Raw genomic sequence first — 17,014 nt, forward strand, 5'->3', positions numbered from 1 at the left:
TGATCTATATCCCATGTTTGTTTAGGAATTCAAGACACATGACATAGTGCTTGATACTCAAAATTGTGAGTATTTGTGGTACATCTATGGAATTTTGGGCATGAGCCATTTACAAAAACTGAGCCAAAGAATGTGTTGAAGAGGGTAGCTTTGACTGTTTCATCGTAGCAGTCTTTGTTATTGGGTCCTTTTAGTGGTGAGAGGGGTCTCAAGTCCTTGAGTTTCTTATTTACAAAGTTGTAGAAGGCACAGTTGGATTTTGTGCAAAGAAGATTTTCCTCTTGTTTCCTGTGATAGTTGGAACATTCCGTCTTTATTTGGTGGTACATATTTTTGTAGTTTTTGAAGTTAGCTACACAGCCTGCTTTGCATCTCTCTGAGGTGCGAACATCAATGAACAATAATGTGGTAAAAAAATTAAATGAGATTAAATTAAACAAATTATTAAACTAAAGCAATGTCAACATAATTATACCGCGTGAAAAGAAAAGGGAAACGTCATTGTCAAGAAATGACACCAAAGATTGTCTGGATGTAGCAAGGAGGCAGAGACATGAAGAATTGGAGAATGAAAAGGCTGCATGTCTCCAGGATGACAAAGAACGGTACACAATGAGGAGAAAAGATGGATGGGAAAAGGGAAGATAAATTCATGCATATCTGGCAAACACCATAAGAAATCCTTTAACAACAAAACCTCAGCAAAGAAAGAGCAGAGCAAGATGCACAACTTTACACTGTAATATTTCTCCTGATGTTGGTGCATGGCCAAAGTCTGCCCTCACTGTTCTTCCTTCCTACTCCCTGGAGAAACTACAAATTTCTGCAAATGAATGGGAAGATCAGGATAGGTGGTTGTTGTGGTTAGCTCTGGCCCAGCTCCTGCCCCAAGAATTGTGGATGTGGGGGAGACATCCACATGCTGCAGGCCTGTTTTGCCCCTGGTGGAATCTGCTGATGAAGGCTCCTCTGACCAAGAAAACATGAGTGACAGGGAAGAGGAAAGTGGGGCAGACAGCTCAGAAGGAGATCAATTATCTAGCTCCTCCTTGGATTCAGAACAAGAGTTAATGATACAGCCACGCATGCGGAGAGCGATGCATAGGCAACAACAACTGAGAGATTATTATCAAAGAAAATGAGGCCACCTGTGGTTGGGTGGGGATGTGGTAATTAGTAGGCTGCTATAAATAGCAGCCTGTGGGTTTGGCCATTGTGGAGGATTATCTGATCGTTGTGTTTCGTGACTGCTTTACTGACTTTGACCTTTTATGTGCTGATTTTTCCCTACTTTGAAACTAAACCAGAGCAAAGTGTGTTTCACTTTGTGAAAGAAGAAGGACTATGAATTGCCTCACAGCTGCAAGCTAAGTATCACAGAACTGATAAGGGACTTGTACAAATTACCAGTTTGTTTGGAGATGAGTGCTCTTTGCTATACCAAAAGAGGGCTTAGGTTAAGGGAATTTTCATTATAAAGAACATTGTTTTGAATTTTCAAACGTGTGTGTGTGTCTGAAATTTGTACCTGTGAATTTTTGGGAGGATTCTACCAGAGAGCCCAACAGAACAGGTGGTATGATACAGCTGGAGAAGAACCGGAGGGGGGGGGCATCTCAAAACACACTGCAGCTTCCCAGAAAGAGGCAATGCATTCCAGAGCGAGACCCAAAATAAGATTGCAAAATCTTAACTGAATGGGAGAAGAAGGAAAAGGCTCAAAGTAGCCCTAATCTAGAATCTCCAAGGCATATACATTAGGTTAGAAGATGTACTTTAGTGTGATGAGATTCTCTTAGGCATAAGGAAATAAAAAATTGGACTTGATTGAATTTCACTGTGTCATCTTTGGATTTAAGCCTGGAAGACTATTTGCAGCCTCTACCTATTGAGCTCATCAATTTATATAGCCATGATGGACCTATTGAAAATGAGTTCAGGAAAAGCATCAGACGATGTAACTGCCCTTTCCAAATGACATCCTTTTGTGCCAAATAAATCATTCCAATGAGAAACAGATGGAATTCTTCTGTAATTATTTAAGCGCAAATCCATCATTATACTGGACATTTAATGTGCCAACCATCAAGCCAAATTTATTCAAATTCACTTCATGGATCCTCAAGACAGCATAGAATTGAGAATTGGTATATTTCACAAAAATGGAATTCAATATGTGATTGTTCAATAATTGGAGAAACTTCTATGAAAATGACACTTGTACATTTTGTCTCTTTGACATGCAAAAGAACAAATTTGAGACATGTCAGAAACTTCTATTCTCATCAATCTTGAGATAGCATCTGAACATGAGAGAAGACTTAAAGCACAAATTTACAATAAAGACACTCATTATATCAAACAATACCAAAACTGAACCAACATCATAGTATATCTTGTTGAAAAAAATGGGGTGGCTTGCAAGTAATTTCAGAATCTCATCACTCCTATGACAACTTTTAATACATATTTAATACATACTTTCCTTTCCTTTTGGAGATGATGCTGGAATCATCAAATAATAAACAACAAGAAGCGAATGGCAATACATTACTATAAATATTGCATAATGAACCGTGGGAATCAACTTTTAAGAGGAGAATGCCTATTATTCGAACCATACGTGGTTAATATGGCTGCCAAAATTGAAAATGAGAGGCTGAGTTACATCCAAATGAAACAAGCAACCTTGATATCAATAACATATAGAGGCTTGACCGATGTATTGAATGATGATGATTATGATGATTTAAGAAATATTGAAAGGTACATCACCCACTCTTCAACATTTATTGATGGATCAAAATATGTGATAAAATGATGTCAAGATGTCATGATGTACTGTATATATGTATGCATGTCAGTGCTTCATTTATCATTACAATAACATGCAATCCAAACTAGCCAGATATATGACAGCAGCCAAATGATCTGCTAAATTTAATCACAAAAGTGTTCAACGTGAAGAGAAAGTTATTCATTGAGTATTTCACTGGAATATATTATCTCTTTGGTAAGTGTATTGCTTATGTGTTAAGTGTAAAATACCAAAAGTGTGACCTGCCTCATTTTCACCATCTCCTATGGTTTGATGAAGGATCCAAGCCAATGCCAGGAGATTATAATACCCTATCATATAAGCTGAAATATCAGACCAAAATGAGGATCCAGATATCCACACATTGATATTGAAGTACATTATACACAGTCCAAATTGTAGATTTGGCATTTTGAGAAAAATTGTACCTGCAATAAGTGGTACCAAAAGCTATTTAATGACCATTTGGAAATGATTCATATCCTATCTATAGAAGACAGTCTTCAGAAATGAGAGGATGTAAAGGACATCAAGCAGGATGACAGAGCTGAAATAATTCCTCACTGGTCGGAGCCAACTATTGAAGGAGCTCAGTTGACATCTCAATATAGAAATATGCTCATCCATCAAATCCATGATGAAATATGCCACAAAAGGGAATGAGTAGGCAATTTTTGCACTGAACAGAAAAGATGTAATCACATAATACTTGACAGATAGTTGAAGCTGTTGCACAATTTTTATGAGAGGGATCCAGCCATTGTTCTCCTTCAAGTGCACCTTCCACAACAGCATTAAGTATTCTTTTGAGATAATACTGATGTGCAACTGAATAATGATGTGGCAAGAATCACTTTAGCAGAATTCATTCATCTGTGCAAACACAGTCCATTTGCAAAAACATTGTTCTATGTGGATATTCAAAGATTCTACACTTGGACTATTTATTTATTTATTCATTTGTCCAATACACAAATACATAGGAAGAAAAATAGACATGTGGTAATATATATGAAGGTGAAAGTGAACTTAGAGGAGAGGATATATGAAAGGAAGAGAATATATAAGATAGGTGAAAGAAAGGAAAGACAATTGGACAGGGGATGAAAGGCACACCAGTGCACTTATGTACGCCCCTTACTGGCCTCTTAGGAACCTGGAGAGGTCAATCGTGGAGAGTCTAAGGAAGAAGTGTTGGGGGTTAGGGGTTGACACAATTGAGTCCGGTAATGAGTTCCACGCTTTGATAACTCGACTGTTGAAATCATATTTTTTACAGTCAAGTTTGGAGCGGTTCGTATTAAGTTTGAATCTGTTGTGTGCTCTTGTGTTATTGTGGTTGAAGCTGAAGTAGTCATTGACAGGTAGGACATTGCAGCATATGATCTTGTGGGCAATACTCAAATCGTGTTTTAGGCGCCGTAGTTCTAGGCTTTCTAGGCCCAGGATTGTTAGTCTATTTTCGTAGGATAGATATTCTGTTTCGAGTGGAGGAGTGAAGGGCTCTTCTGGTGAAATATCTTTGGACATTTTCAAGGGTGTTGATGTCTGAGATGTGGTATGGGTTCCAGACAGACGAGCAGTAGTCTAGGATGGGTCTGGCAAAAGTTTTGTAGGCTCTTGTGAGTAGTGTGAGATTGCCTGAGCAGAAGCTGCGTAGGATCAGGTTAACAACTCTAGAAGCTTTTTTGGCGATATTGTTGCAGTGGGCTAATAATAAGATATGGGAAAGAAGGAAAATTGGGAACAGAGGGTATGAGTTGTCTGTAATTTTTGAAGCCAGTGTTCTAGACTAAATGTATATATTTGGAAAGGAAGAACATAAACCAAATAAAATCCTTTTAAAAATCAACAAGGAAAAATTTCAGGGTCTAAAGTACATACCAATATCAAGCTTAGCAGTCACTGTTTATGAGGACAATGCCAGAAAAACTAAATGAGGATATAAATGAAGGTTGAAAATTTCAAATAGTTTCTTTTTTAAAAATTATCCCGCAAATTTAGGGAGCAAAAAAAAAAAAAATGAGTGAAAACTTTTCCTGAATTTCTGCAAGGCCTCCAACCATTTTCCAAGAAATAAATTCTTCTTTAATAGTGACAATAACACCTGTATATTTACGTACATTTTCCTTCTTACCAGGATCCAAGCCAATGCCAGGGGTGAATTTCATCAAGTTCTAAGGTTCTGTAGAACTGGTAGCAGAAATTTTGAGTAGTTTGGAAAACTAGCAAATACCATCTCTGGCTGGCCCCAGAAAGGGGTGTGAATGAAACTTTTGCAATATCCTTCCCCCAGGAGAGGTGAGGGAAATGTAATTTTGCAGTATCAGTCCCCTGCCACACCCACCAAGCCTCAGGCACAGAACCATTAGGGAAAATTATTGAATTTCACCCCTGCTTCTCATCCTGGGGATAGTTTGTGTATTCCTCAGTCTCAGGTCCTCTAACAGAAGCCTGGGTGTTTGGGGGTTCGGTGCAGAACTTTGGCTGTTCTTTCTACTTCAATCTTTTGGACAGATTGCTCTATTGTTATTCCTGGTTTCTGTGGGAGCCATTTTTCCAGTTTAGGAGTCACAGTCCCGAGTGCTCCTACCACTACTGAGACTAATTTGGCCTTTATTTTGTACATCCTCTCCAGCTCCTCCTTTTTTATTCCACCATGATATAAGCTTAGCATATATGTCAAATATTTTTCTTAATATGTAAGGCTTTGAGAATCAATTACTGTATTTGAGTAGGCTATGCTACGGATGAAGATATCGATAATAATATGCTGAAAACTTATCAAGTGAATTAATAAATAGGGTTGTATTATCTGAAATTGTTCTTATTTTGTTTACTTGGAATGGGGATTTGCATTCCTGATATTAGTCAGTTGTACAATTGATTATTGAAACGAATGATCAGTGAAAAACTAAATGTTTGCTTTTCTCCTGTCTACATGAATTGACATTTTATGGACTTTTTTAAAAAATTCCATGCTTTGTATATGAGGCCTCCTGGGTAGACAATAAGTTAAAGTTTGCAAAGATACAGGTCAAAACCTATGTCAGATTGTAATACAATGCAAATAGGACCTTATTGCTCTAGGATCTCATTTTAGCAACTGAAATGGCTAAAATTGGCTCATTGAGGTATCAGAAGAAACACCTCAAAAATTATTAGAATTTCCCATTGACTACAGATGGGACCTTTGAAAACAGAAACCTTTATGCTGAAAAGTGAGGCATTTGAGCAAACCATTTTTCCTTCCACTAAGCTGCTGAATTGGACCCAGAGTATGCAACTCTGGTTGTTTGAACTCTGACTCTCTAAAATTGACTTAAAACTGCTAGTGGTTCTTTTCCTGCAAGAAATACATTACCAATAGACAAACTCACCATCATAGCAATAGCCGTGCATACAAGGGTTGGAACTGCATTCATTGATGTTGATCTCACAGCGTGGTCCTGCAAAGCCTTTTATGCACTGGCACTGAAATCCAAGAGGAAAGGCAGTTAAGTCTGGCTCTTGTAGACACGCAGCTCCATTTTCACAGGGATTACCACCTTCACAGGGTTTGAATTCACAGTTGGAGCCTGGAAATAAAAGGAACAAAAAAAAAATCTTAAGTTATGCAACTGTTTAGCTAAAGCACCACGAAGATGAAAAATGCCTTCTAATTCTGTAAAACTTGGGGAGGCAGGGTGTTATGCATGTGTGGGATATAAGCTGTCATTTCTCTGCTTTTCAACTTCAGAATTAAACATTATTCCTTTTCCAAAGAAATGTGTAATTTCATAATGAAAATCTGCAATCCACAATCAAACAGTATTTTTTTTATTACAAGTATTGCTTTCTGTGATTTCATATTGAACTAGTTCATGCTATGGGAGTAAAAAAAAATGTCAAAACACGTCTTGTGGACAAATAAAACTAGTCAACACAAAAAGATGACACATTTCCTCAGGAACTCTGTTACAATTCAGCAAAATAATTTTAATAGGAAAAAATATAACCATCCAAATTCTGGATATTTATTCTATATCATTATATTCAGGTCCAGCAAGGTTTTCTTCTTATTCTGATTTTTCACCATTTTTAAGGGTGTATCTATGCTACAAACTTAACATGTTTCAATACAATTGAGTGTTTCCCCCATGGATCCATGTCCCTGAAGTTTTATGAATGTATATGCCGTTTGTTAGATGCTTTTGTAGTCCTGGAATAGAGTTTTCAGGATTTGTAGAGTTAAATACCTGATGGACTATAAACTTATACCCATACTGGAGAGAACATTTCTTTGATACAACTGAATTTTTTTCCTGGATATGATACTACTGTACTGTATAAGTTCCATAACCTAAAGAACAGCCTTGAGATTTTTATAAATATGTCTATTTTTTCAATGTTTTATGAAAATCTCCTTCTCCTATAAGATGCACAGTTGTTCAGTATAATGAACATGGATATTTGTGTAAAAAATTATTATCTGCTAATGAGACGATGGACCAATATCTTATCCCATTCAAAGTGTCAGATGGATTATACTGACTTCTAAAAGCAAATAAGAATACTATACAACCTGAGATCTTGAAGTTGACATTTAATTATAACAAAACTAATGCAAAATTGAAGAAAACATAAAAAGACATGTATAACATGTCAGACTATAGCAGTTAATTTCTTTTTTAAGCACTGATTTATGCAAGAAATAGAATATTTATTTACATATAGAAGCATCTCTTCATTTCTTCCAAACAGCCCAGATATAAATTGTATCATTTAAATTAGAAGATGTGAATCTATATAATCATCTCCTTAGTATTCATTGCAATGTATCAACTTGCTACCAAAATTGCCTACATTTTGCCACTTTTTTCCCATTGTTTTTCATTTTATGCTCTTGACTGACTACTGTAATCTGTAATCTTTTTACAATTTGAGGGCCCTGTTTGGAAAATATTCTGAATTGCTGACTGTCCAGTTAGTAGGGATGGCAGAGGCATATTTAGATAGTAGAACTATCACTGATAATATGACCATAGTTTTCATAAATTTCTATCTATAATATCCATCTGCTGATGTGGGCCAGATATTACCACTTGACATCAAGGAAAACTTGATGGTTTATGTAGTACACAAGCTTTTTAAAATCATCTCTCTTCTCTTGAAATAGAGAATCTACACTAGCTAATTCCCTACAAAAGCAGGCATAAATCTAATTTTTTCCATACTCCAATATAATACAGGACTGTGAGGTAATGATCACACGTTGACTTTATACCATAATTTTACTGATATTTCCACTGATAAATATATACTGTCCAGGGGTGCATTTCTATGTCACCAGATTCAACTCAGTCAGAAGCAGACTTCAGCTGAAATACAGCTTTCAAAACCACAAGGAAAAGAGCCTCTCTAATAGTTTGGAATCACAGCCACCTCAAATGCTCATTGTGACAACAGCAATCATGTTAGTAAAATAACTACAGCTTCCTTCTAACTGCTCATTTTCTAGGCAGTGTTAATTCAGAGATTTGCCATATATAAAAATGAAACATTTCAGCTGACATTCAGACCCTGACATTTATATAATAAGAAATAAAAAAGAGTTACTCTCCAGGGTTCCTTTGTGGGGAACTAAAGGGGGACTATTCACCATTTCAAAGGCTGTCCAGTAGGGATTATATTATATTGCTTCGATTTTTCTGTTGTTCTTCATTAGCATCACCAGAAGCGCAACACTGCTCGTGACAGTCAAGATCAGCTGCCAACCACTGATTTTACTGCATTTTGTCAAGAGCACTCCCCCACCCCGGAGAGGGTATATTTTTTGGAATCCCTAAGAAGCACAAAGCTGCATTGCTCCAAGTACTGGAGTATATCACCAGTGATCCATAACAGTTGGTAAGATCTTCAAACTCCTCTTTGGTATTTGACATCACTGTCTTCAAAACTGTGGGCCTTTAATTTTAAAAACATATATATATATATATATATATATATATATATATATATATATATAAAATTTTATATTTTTGATGCTTTTTTTTAAAGCACCCCATCTTCCTTATGCTGATCTTTGACTCCAATAAATGTTTGATTTGATTTGGCACATGACTTTTTAAAAAAATCAAATTCCAGTGCAACAAAAGATATTATGATCTTGACTAAAGGAAAGCTATTTCCCCTCCTCCATAAATAGAGCAAGATTCCTCTTGTTGAATGTGCTTTGCACAGGTATGAAATCATTGTGATAGTTGGTGTATCTCCTCAGTCACAGATTTTTAATTAAACATTTTTTGCACAGATTGTACTAGCTTTTATTTTCCCACAGAAAAGCTCAAACTTTTAAGAAAAGGTTTGCTTGCCATTTTTATTTTTTCATTGCTTAGTGGGAGGATGAGATTCGTGTATTTCTAATTAATATAGATGTGTTATTTAACTTTCAGAAAATACAAAAAAGCTGGCTATAAATTTAACAGTACTTTTTCCTGCATTTAAAGGTCTCATACACCTCAACAAAATTCTATTGTTTTCAGTTCTCAAAGATTTACCCAGCTCCCTTCAGTTTTCTTGGCAAGATTTTTCACAAGTGTTTTGCCATTTTCTCCTTCCTAAGCCCAAGACTTCCAGCTGACTTTCTGCCTAAGGCAGGACTGGAACACACAATCTAGAACCAGAACTCACAGTCTCCCAGCATTGGTGGGATGCTCCCAGTTTGGCCCAGTTCAGCAAACTAGTAGCACCGCCATTGGGAGGCTCCACCCACCCACCCACCCAGGATTGTGCATATGCAAAATGGTAGCAACAGAATTTAGAATCCACTACTGTCTCCCAGTTCCATAGTCTGATGTTTTAGCGACTTTGCAAAACTGACTTTCAAAGCCATATAAGGCTTTTTTCTATTTCTATTTCAAAAGCAGTTGAAATAGAATTTATTTCAAAATAGCCTAGGTTTTCAATATAATCAAGTCCAAGAGTTATCAGAAGTCAATACAATTGAGTGGAGGGTTATGTTATTCATTAGTTTAAGGTTCTCAAGCAGCCTTGCCTGACAGGATTAAGCAACATGTCATATGCAATAAATTACATAAACTGCTGATATTTGTACCAAGTGGGTTTTTTTGAAATGGCATCAAAGTGGATTTTAATGGTTTACTTTGATGACATCACTGATTACAACTACAGTACCTATAAGCTCCAATTAGAAGTTAGTAAAACTATAATTTGTATCCTAGAGATCATAAGAGAAACTACTTTTCATTATCATAGAAACTAGGACTAGAAACGATGCATATACAGTAGAACCTATGGTCACAACCATAATTTGTTCTGTAAGTTTGGTTGCAAATCAATTTGGTCATGACCCCAACCTAATTTTGGAAATTTGGCACTTCCCCCCAAAAAAATGCTGTCGAAGGGGAAATTGGCTGTGAATTTTTTGGTCAGAACCTGATTTGACCGTGGTCAGAAGCATTCGTGACCAGAGGTTCTACTGTAACTTGCAACTATGTAGAAGGTCATTCTTCATAAGTCAGAAACATTTCCTTATGGTAAATGCCACATTTTAACTCATCTATGGAGGCTATGGTTTCTCCTTCTCTACAAGTTTTTAGGATGGTGTCCTCTCAAAGAAACAAAAGATGGTTAAATATTGTTTTCTCCCCTCCCACACACACACATTTTAAGATTATATAACCTTTGTGGTCATCCCATTTCCATAATTATGTGATTCTAGGATTAATTGCAACAAAACACTGTTGAAGGGGATCAGACTGGGTATCTTCCCCAAGTTGTGTTTTAGAACTACAACCACAATTAGTGTTCAATTTCTGCAAAAGTTCTGGACAAGAACCTTTAAAATATATGGGTGTTTATGTGAGGAGGCTTCTTAGGAAGAACTTGCATCAATTGTTTCAAAAAACAATCCAGCATCAAAGATATGGTATTTAAATAAATGTATAGTGTTTTATGGAGCAGTTTTTTTAAAAAAATGAGTGACATACTTGCATGGAAATCTCTTCAGGAAAGGAAATCACTGCACCTGAAATAAGATAATGTCAGCTCCTATATCCTCTACTGTAACTGTGTCTAGTTCCATAATTTCTATTGCCACTGTTTACAATGTTTTTATCAAGGGAACAATGTTAACTTTTATTAAAAATGAGCAAAATTTCACTTCATGCCATAGCATTTAAAATATTCTTACATTTGGTTAAACAAGGTTCTACTTTTTCTGTTTTGCACTTCTTCAAATGTGTAGGTGCATAATTACATAAAAACATAAAGAGTGTCAGCAGACTGTATACCTAAAATGTGTAATTTCACTTCGCAATGAATTAATAAAATAGCAGTTTAAGTGCACGGAGAATAATTAATCCTTTTCTTTACAAGAAGCAAATAGCATCAAAAGAATTGGGCTGATGTTTGGGTAAATTTCACAAATCAAGATACACCTGTCATGATTCCGACTAATGAACCCAATCAAATGAGAACTCTGTGGCCGAGGTCCTCCTCTAAGAACTTCTTTATTGGATACATCATATCGGCATGATCAAATGAAAAACCAATTCTGTTTCAGTATAATTAAAATAGGAAGTAACTCCCTCTCCAAAATCACAGCTCACAATGGACAATTGCCAGGCTCTCCGCGCACTTCTTTTCATCTCTATCCACCACCTCTAGAGATGACTTTGGTTCCCATGAGAAAGTTCTGTGTTTTGTCTAGCAATACATTTCATCCTCCTTTTCCCTCCCCACTCTATGTGGCAACTGAGGAATTAAAAAATGGCTTCTGCCAAGTTCGATTCAAAGTTGACAGCATTCTTCCATTCCTGCACAATATGTTAAGCATACGTGCATGTGTTAATATCATAATAGCTTACTTGGATTTCTTAATAAAATAGCATTTAAAATCACATCCAGTAGATCCAGTCACCATATTTAGGGGTTAAAGTGGCAGGATATACAAATCATTATTATATGATTTAAAAAACAGCATCAATTTTGATAACACCCTTTTTTTCTTGCTTCACTTCATTATATTTGGTAAACAATATTTGTATCACCGTGTTAGCCAGATTCTCTGTGTTCTTGTCACTGCATTTCTAATATCAAAAGACTGTTCAAGGTTATTCTGCATCAGCTCAAGGTCTTCCAAAATAAATTGAATGAGAATGATTGTGTAGGATTTACAATGTCACCATTAAAAAAAAAATTGCAACTTCTAAGCTAATGTAATATGCAGCTGAGTTAAAATGATCAAATAAGGTTTGGTTTGTATAAAAAGCATTTTAGTTTCCCCATGACAGATTTTTCAGCTTCTTTTAGTAAATGACTGAAATTATTTTAATTTGCCCCATAAAAGAAATCTACACGGCAATTTATGGTCACCCTCAAAGCTTAGAATAACAGCTTTTAAGTAATGAATTGGTAACATCACATTCCAGAAAACAACAGGAAACCCGTCAAATACTTAAGATAAATGTTCATTGGTTTCATTTATTTTTGTCTATCAAATTAAGTATCTTGGTAATTTTCTTTCATTATATTGGCTGAAGTTGACATCTGTTGTACTATACTGTACATTAGCTAGAATCTAAGCGATAGCAGTGATATGAGGCACCCTAACGATAGCTAAAAAGTGAGTTTTCAGCAGTGTCAATGTACTATTCAAGTATTTGTCCCACTAGGATATAAAGCTCCCTTGTTCCCTGCAATGAAATTATGCAAATATTAGAGTTGGCAGAGCAATCCCCCTTTACATTTTTCACCCACACTGGCACAGTGCTTGTGCTTTTGTCATAAATTTTTCCTTAATCCTAGGTATTGCTTTGTCAATGAAGTAAAATAGTTTGCAGTATGGTTGATGAAGCTTTAAGCTCTCTATAACTTGAATTGCTTTGAATTACAAAGCAATATTATCAAGGAGTTTATAAATATCACCCCCATGCCTTGACTGTGCCCCTTGAGCTCATTCAGTAGTTGCTCCTACATCATATGTTTAAGATTCAGTCTGCGGGATTAATAACTACATGACTACCTTAAGAGTATTTAATGTGGCAGTGTGGTCTTCCAATTTAGTTAAGGAAGTGTTTTCGAACACTTCCATTTAGGAGAATGGCTACAACATATAGTTTGGGCTCATTAAAGCAATGGTATCAGTTGCCAGATTGCTCATCTACATTGGAAGCTCATAACAGAATTACCTTAACAAAACAATTTTGTGAAAGAAGGAGAAAGTCTGGACTGTACCTTGTTTTTCATGATTTAAGTTTCAACAGTTAATCTAGTCAGTATAAAATGCTTTCATTAAACATTCTGTTTGTTGGTTTCCACAGAATTATCAAACATCCCAGTCTTCCCTCCCACAGCAGTTAGCAACTTCAATATACACTGCAGAGAATCACAAGTAAAGAACCTCAGGCAAGCCATGCAATCATGCTTAATGCAAATAAGAAACGCACTTTGACAGCATACTGAAATAAAAAAAAATATGCCATACCTGGGTAAAGTTCTGAAAAGAACAGAAATAGATTCATTTATTTTCCAGAAAAAAAACAAATTTCTTTCTTTCTAAAGAATCATTTCTCAATATTTTAATCATCAAACTCAAATACTTTGAGTACCTAATGTAAAGGAAAGACTCAGTGAAGAAGAACCTAATGTTGGGAATGATCAAAGGTTGTGAGTTCGATCCTATGTAGAGGCAGATGTAAAGGTCTCCTTCTAGGGCAGGGAGTTGGACTAGATGACCTGCATGGTCCTTCCAATTCTGTTAATCTGATCTGATCTGATCTGAAGGCAAAAGAAGAAGAGGACGACAGAGAATAAGGTGGCTGAATGGAGTCACTGAAGCAGTAGGTTGAACTTAATTGGACTCTAAAGGATGGTACAGACTAGGAAGGCATGAAGGAACATTGTCCATGGGGGCATTATGGGTTGGACATGACTTCAGAATTAACAACAACAATAATGATCTAAAAAAGAGGATTGCATATGTACTGCATTGTATTGTTATTCTAAAGGTAATTAAGTCCACAGTTACATAAACTTCTGTCTATGTATCTGGAAAGCACTGTTGATTTTAAAAGATGGTTTAAAATATGGGAATAAAGATTTAGAACTTCATTCATATAGGGTGCAGCAATCACAGCAAAATTCAGACATTTTTTCACATTCATTTTCCAGGAATCCAGTCCAAGTGGAAACACTGCCTGTATGTTTTCATACATGTGCAGATCATCTGGGAAAACCTCTGAAGGATGTACACAGAGCCTTCAAGGGACCACAGCTTCTTCCATACTTTGATCACAGGTGCATTCCAAAATGGCTCTCTAAAAACTTTTCTCAGACCCTCTGACAACTAATTCAGAATTTGTTCAATAACGAGTACAGTACCTGTATTCCTTCTTGCCACTTTTATAAGTGGTTAAGGAATGTGCTTAACTTTATAGTTATTGTTGTTGTTGTTCAAACCCCCTGTTCTCCACTATCTCCTAAAATCTGCCCAAATTCATGACACTAACTAACCATCTCATTCAGATAGCTAACTGTGAAAAATTGGTAAGAAAAACTTTGAAAATAGGAGTGCTCCTGCAGTCAGATTAATAAGATGGGCAGCCATATAATTTATCTAAATACTGTATATAAATTAAGAAAAACTGCAGCCAACAAAAATAATGTTTAATATTTGATCATTTCTGTTTTAATTGTTATTGCAATATATTTGAGGACTTGCATTTCTGGTATTCCAGCATATGTTTTTTGTTATATTTGTTTATCTTATTTGATACCTATCTCACTCTGGGGTTACTCTAGGTAACTTACAACAATAACAAGGAAGAAATGAAAAGAATGTAAACAAAAGTAAAATAATAGAATAAAATAAAATAAATAATAAATGAGCCCATCTTGGAGGAAAATCTTAATCAATTTTGAATTTGGAGAAAAGTAACGTGAGTAAGTTAATGTCAAAGGTAAACAATGTATGGTATCATCAAATAGAAGGTATCAAATAATTCTGGGAATGAAAGCAATATGGAGGAAGGTTTAGCAGCCCTAAAAGACAGAAATGATTTGAAGGAGAAAGTGGGAAGAAAAAGGAGAGAAGAATTCAAGGTGAATGGCTTACTTGAAGTGTAAGGAAGGCTAATTGCCCACAAAGGAAATACCTGAAAAAGCTGCACAGCTCAATTAGGTAATCATTGGAAAGGAAATATGTGGTAATCGCTTTTTTCTTTTTTGCTCACAAAATTATAAAAAAGTGCTTTATCAACCCATCCTTTTAAAGGTCGCTCCCATACACACACACACACACACACACACACACACACACACACACACACACCAAACTATAGTTATAAGATACTTTAGAACAGGAAGTCAAAGTGATTTCTGATTTTTTTATAAAAAGATTCTGTATGAGTTCTAACGTTTGCAAAATATAGTTTCAGTAGAACTGAATAAATTCAAAATTTGTGTCAAATTTACAAAAATATTTACAGAGTGGAAAAAAAATCCTAAAAACTTAGTATGATTATGGAAATAGCAGAAGAAAAGACCCTTCTTCAAGTTTGTCTTTTCTTTTCTTTTCGAGCCAGTGCTGTGATATGTAGATGCACCCGCCTCTCACTTCCTCTTCCACTTCCAGCTAGGAACTGCTCTTTCTGCAGTGGGCACTCTTTTGTGCCAGGAGAGGAAAGGCAAGCAAGAGGTGGGTATACGCAAACCCCACAGACTGGCTCAGCTTCTCTGGACTGCTTCTATAGCATTTTGAAACATGGTCTGCCTGCAAAGCCGCAGTGAGGCAGGGATCCATGCTTGCCTCCTCTTCCTTGCAGGCAGGAATGCATTTCAAATTGCCCTAGGCAGAGCCCAGAGGAGCCATGTTAGTCCCGTGGGGTATGCATGCACCCACCTCTTGCTCTACCGCCATGTCTCCACTTGCCCTGGAAAGTAGTTGGGGGCCTTATTTTGGGGGAGGGGCTTATTTTAGTGCATGCGCTGAAAACCCTGATTGACATTATTGTTGGTATGTCTCGGTATAGCTAGGCTATGAGATCTTCGACAGCAGAGAATTTTAGCACAGCGTGGGTGTGTGATAAAGCCAAAGAAACAAAGACACAGACTTAGTTATGTTATAGACAACAAATAGAAACATTCCATAAGAAGCACTAAGCAAATACAAGATGATAAGCACTAAGCAAATACAATAACATACGCACTAAACAAATACACTCCCCCCATCAAGGCAAAGTAAAAATGACTGAGCAGAAATGAGCGTTACAGCGTCATTTGAGGGAAGGAGTACTGGCGCCCTCTTATGACGAACCAGCCTAGAATATTTAACAGTTAAAGTGATAGTACAAGTTTACAGTGGCAAACCCTAACAAACATGTACCCTGTACCAACAATTATTATGGGGACATGTATTATTTTTGGGGAAACTTGGTATATATAAAACTGAAATTCTCAGTGCTTTCCCAAGAAAACCTCCTTTAATTTGCCTATTTTTAAAGTATTGATCATAGTTTTTATGGTAAATGAATATTTTTTTAAAAACACTAAATTGTGTGCAGCGTAATTTAGTAGCAGTTTAATTTTTGAGAACTGAAATATCTTTGAATATTAGTAGCTTGGGTTGGTAGTTAGGCTGTTGGTTTGAGCTCGACAATTTGGTTGCAAACATTTCGTCCCCATTCGCGGAGACATTATCAGTGTGTTTTGAATTGCACTCGTTTTGTTTGAAAACTTTTAAATTTTAGTGACATGATGCTAAAGTAAGTGATTGTTTGCCATAATATTTTTAAAAGATTTTTTAAAAAAGAATTAATAAAAAAAATGGATTGACATATGCTATCAAAATATAATGTTGAGATAGCTGAGTCTAAATTTCATTCCTCCTTGGATCAGAATAATGTTTTCTCCTGTGAATCCACATACAACATTCAACTTTTATTTTGTGTTTACTATATTTGTTAGTATCTCCTCTAATAATGGAAGCAAGTCTTCCAGTGGATGAATAAACAAAGTTTAATTCACTTTAGTTGCAGCGTAAGTGATAATTGTCTAGTCACTTTTGAAGCTCACATTGAGAAAATCACAGCCTAATAATTCTGCTTGGGATAGTGAAATCAGTTCAGACAAGAAGCAGAAATGCTTTCTGAAGTTAATTTTGTTTACCTTCCCTTCTCCCTTGGTGTTCATTAC

General features: G+C 36.1%; 1 protein-coding gene across 1 annotated transcript in view; it reads right to left on the reverse strand.

The window, feature by feature from the left end:
• EYS (eyes shut homolog) overlaps positions 1-17,014 on the reverse strand; it is a 1,050,766-nt gene that overhangs the window by 698,767 nt on the left and 334,985 nt on the right. Inside the window, exon 20 of the mRNA XM_070763632.1 lies at positions 6,199-6,396. Within this exon, the coding sequence (XP_070619733.1) occupies positions 6,199-6,396 (198 nt within the window). The remainder of the gene's footprint in view (positions 1-6,198; positions 6,397-17,014) is intronic.

Source organism: Erythrolamprus reginae, chromosome 1 (assembly GCF_031021105.1).
Source record: "Erythrolamprus reginae isolate rEryReg1 chromosome 1, rEryReg1.hap1, whole genome shotgun sequence".
Taxonomy (NCBI): domain Eukaryota; kingdom Metazoa; phylum Chordata; class Lepidosauria; order Squamata; family Dipsadidae; genus Erythrolamprus; species Erythrolamprus reginae.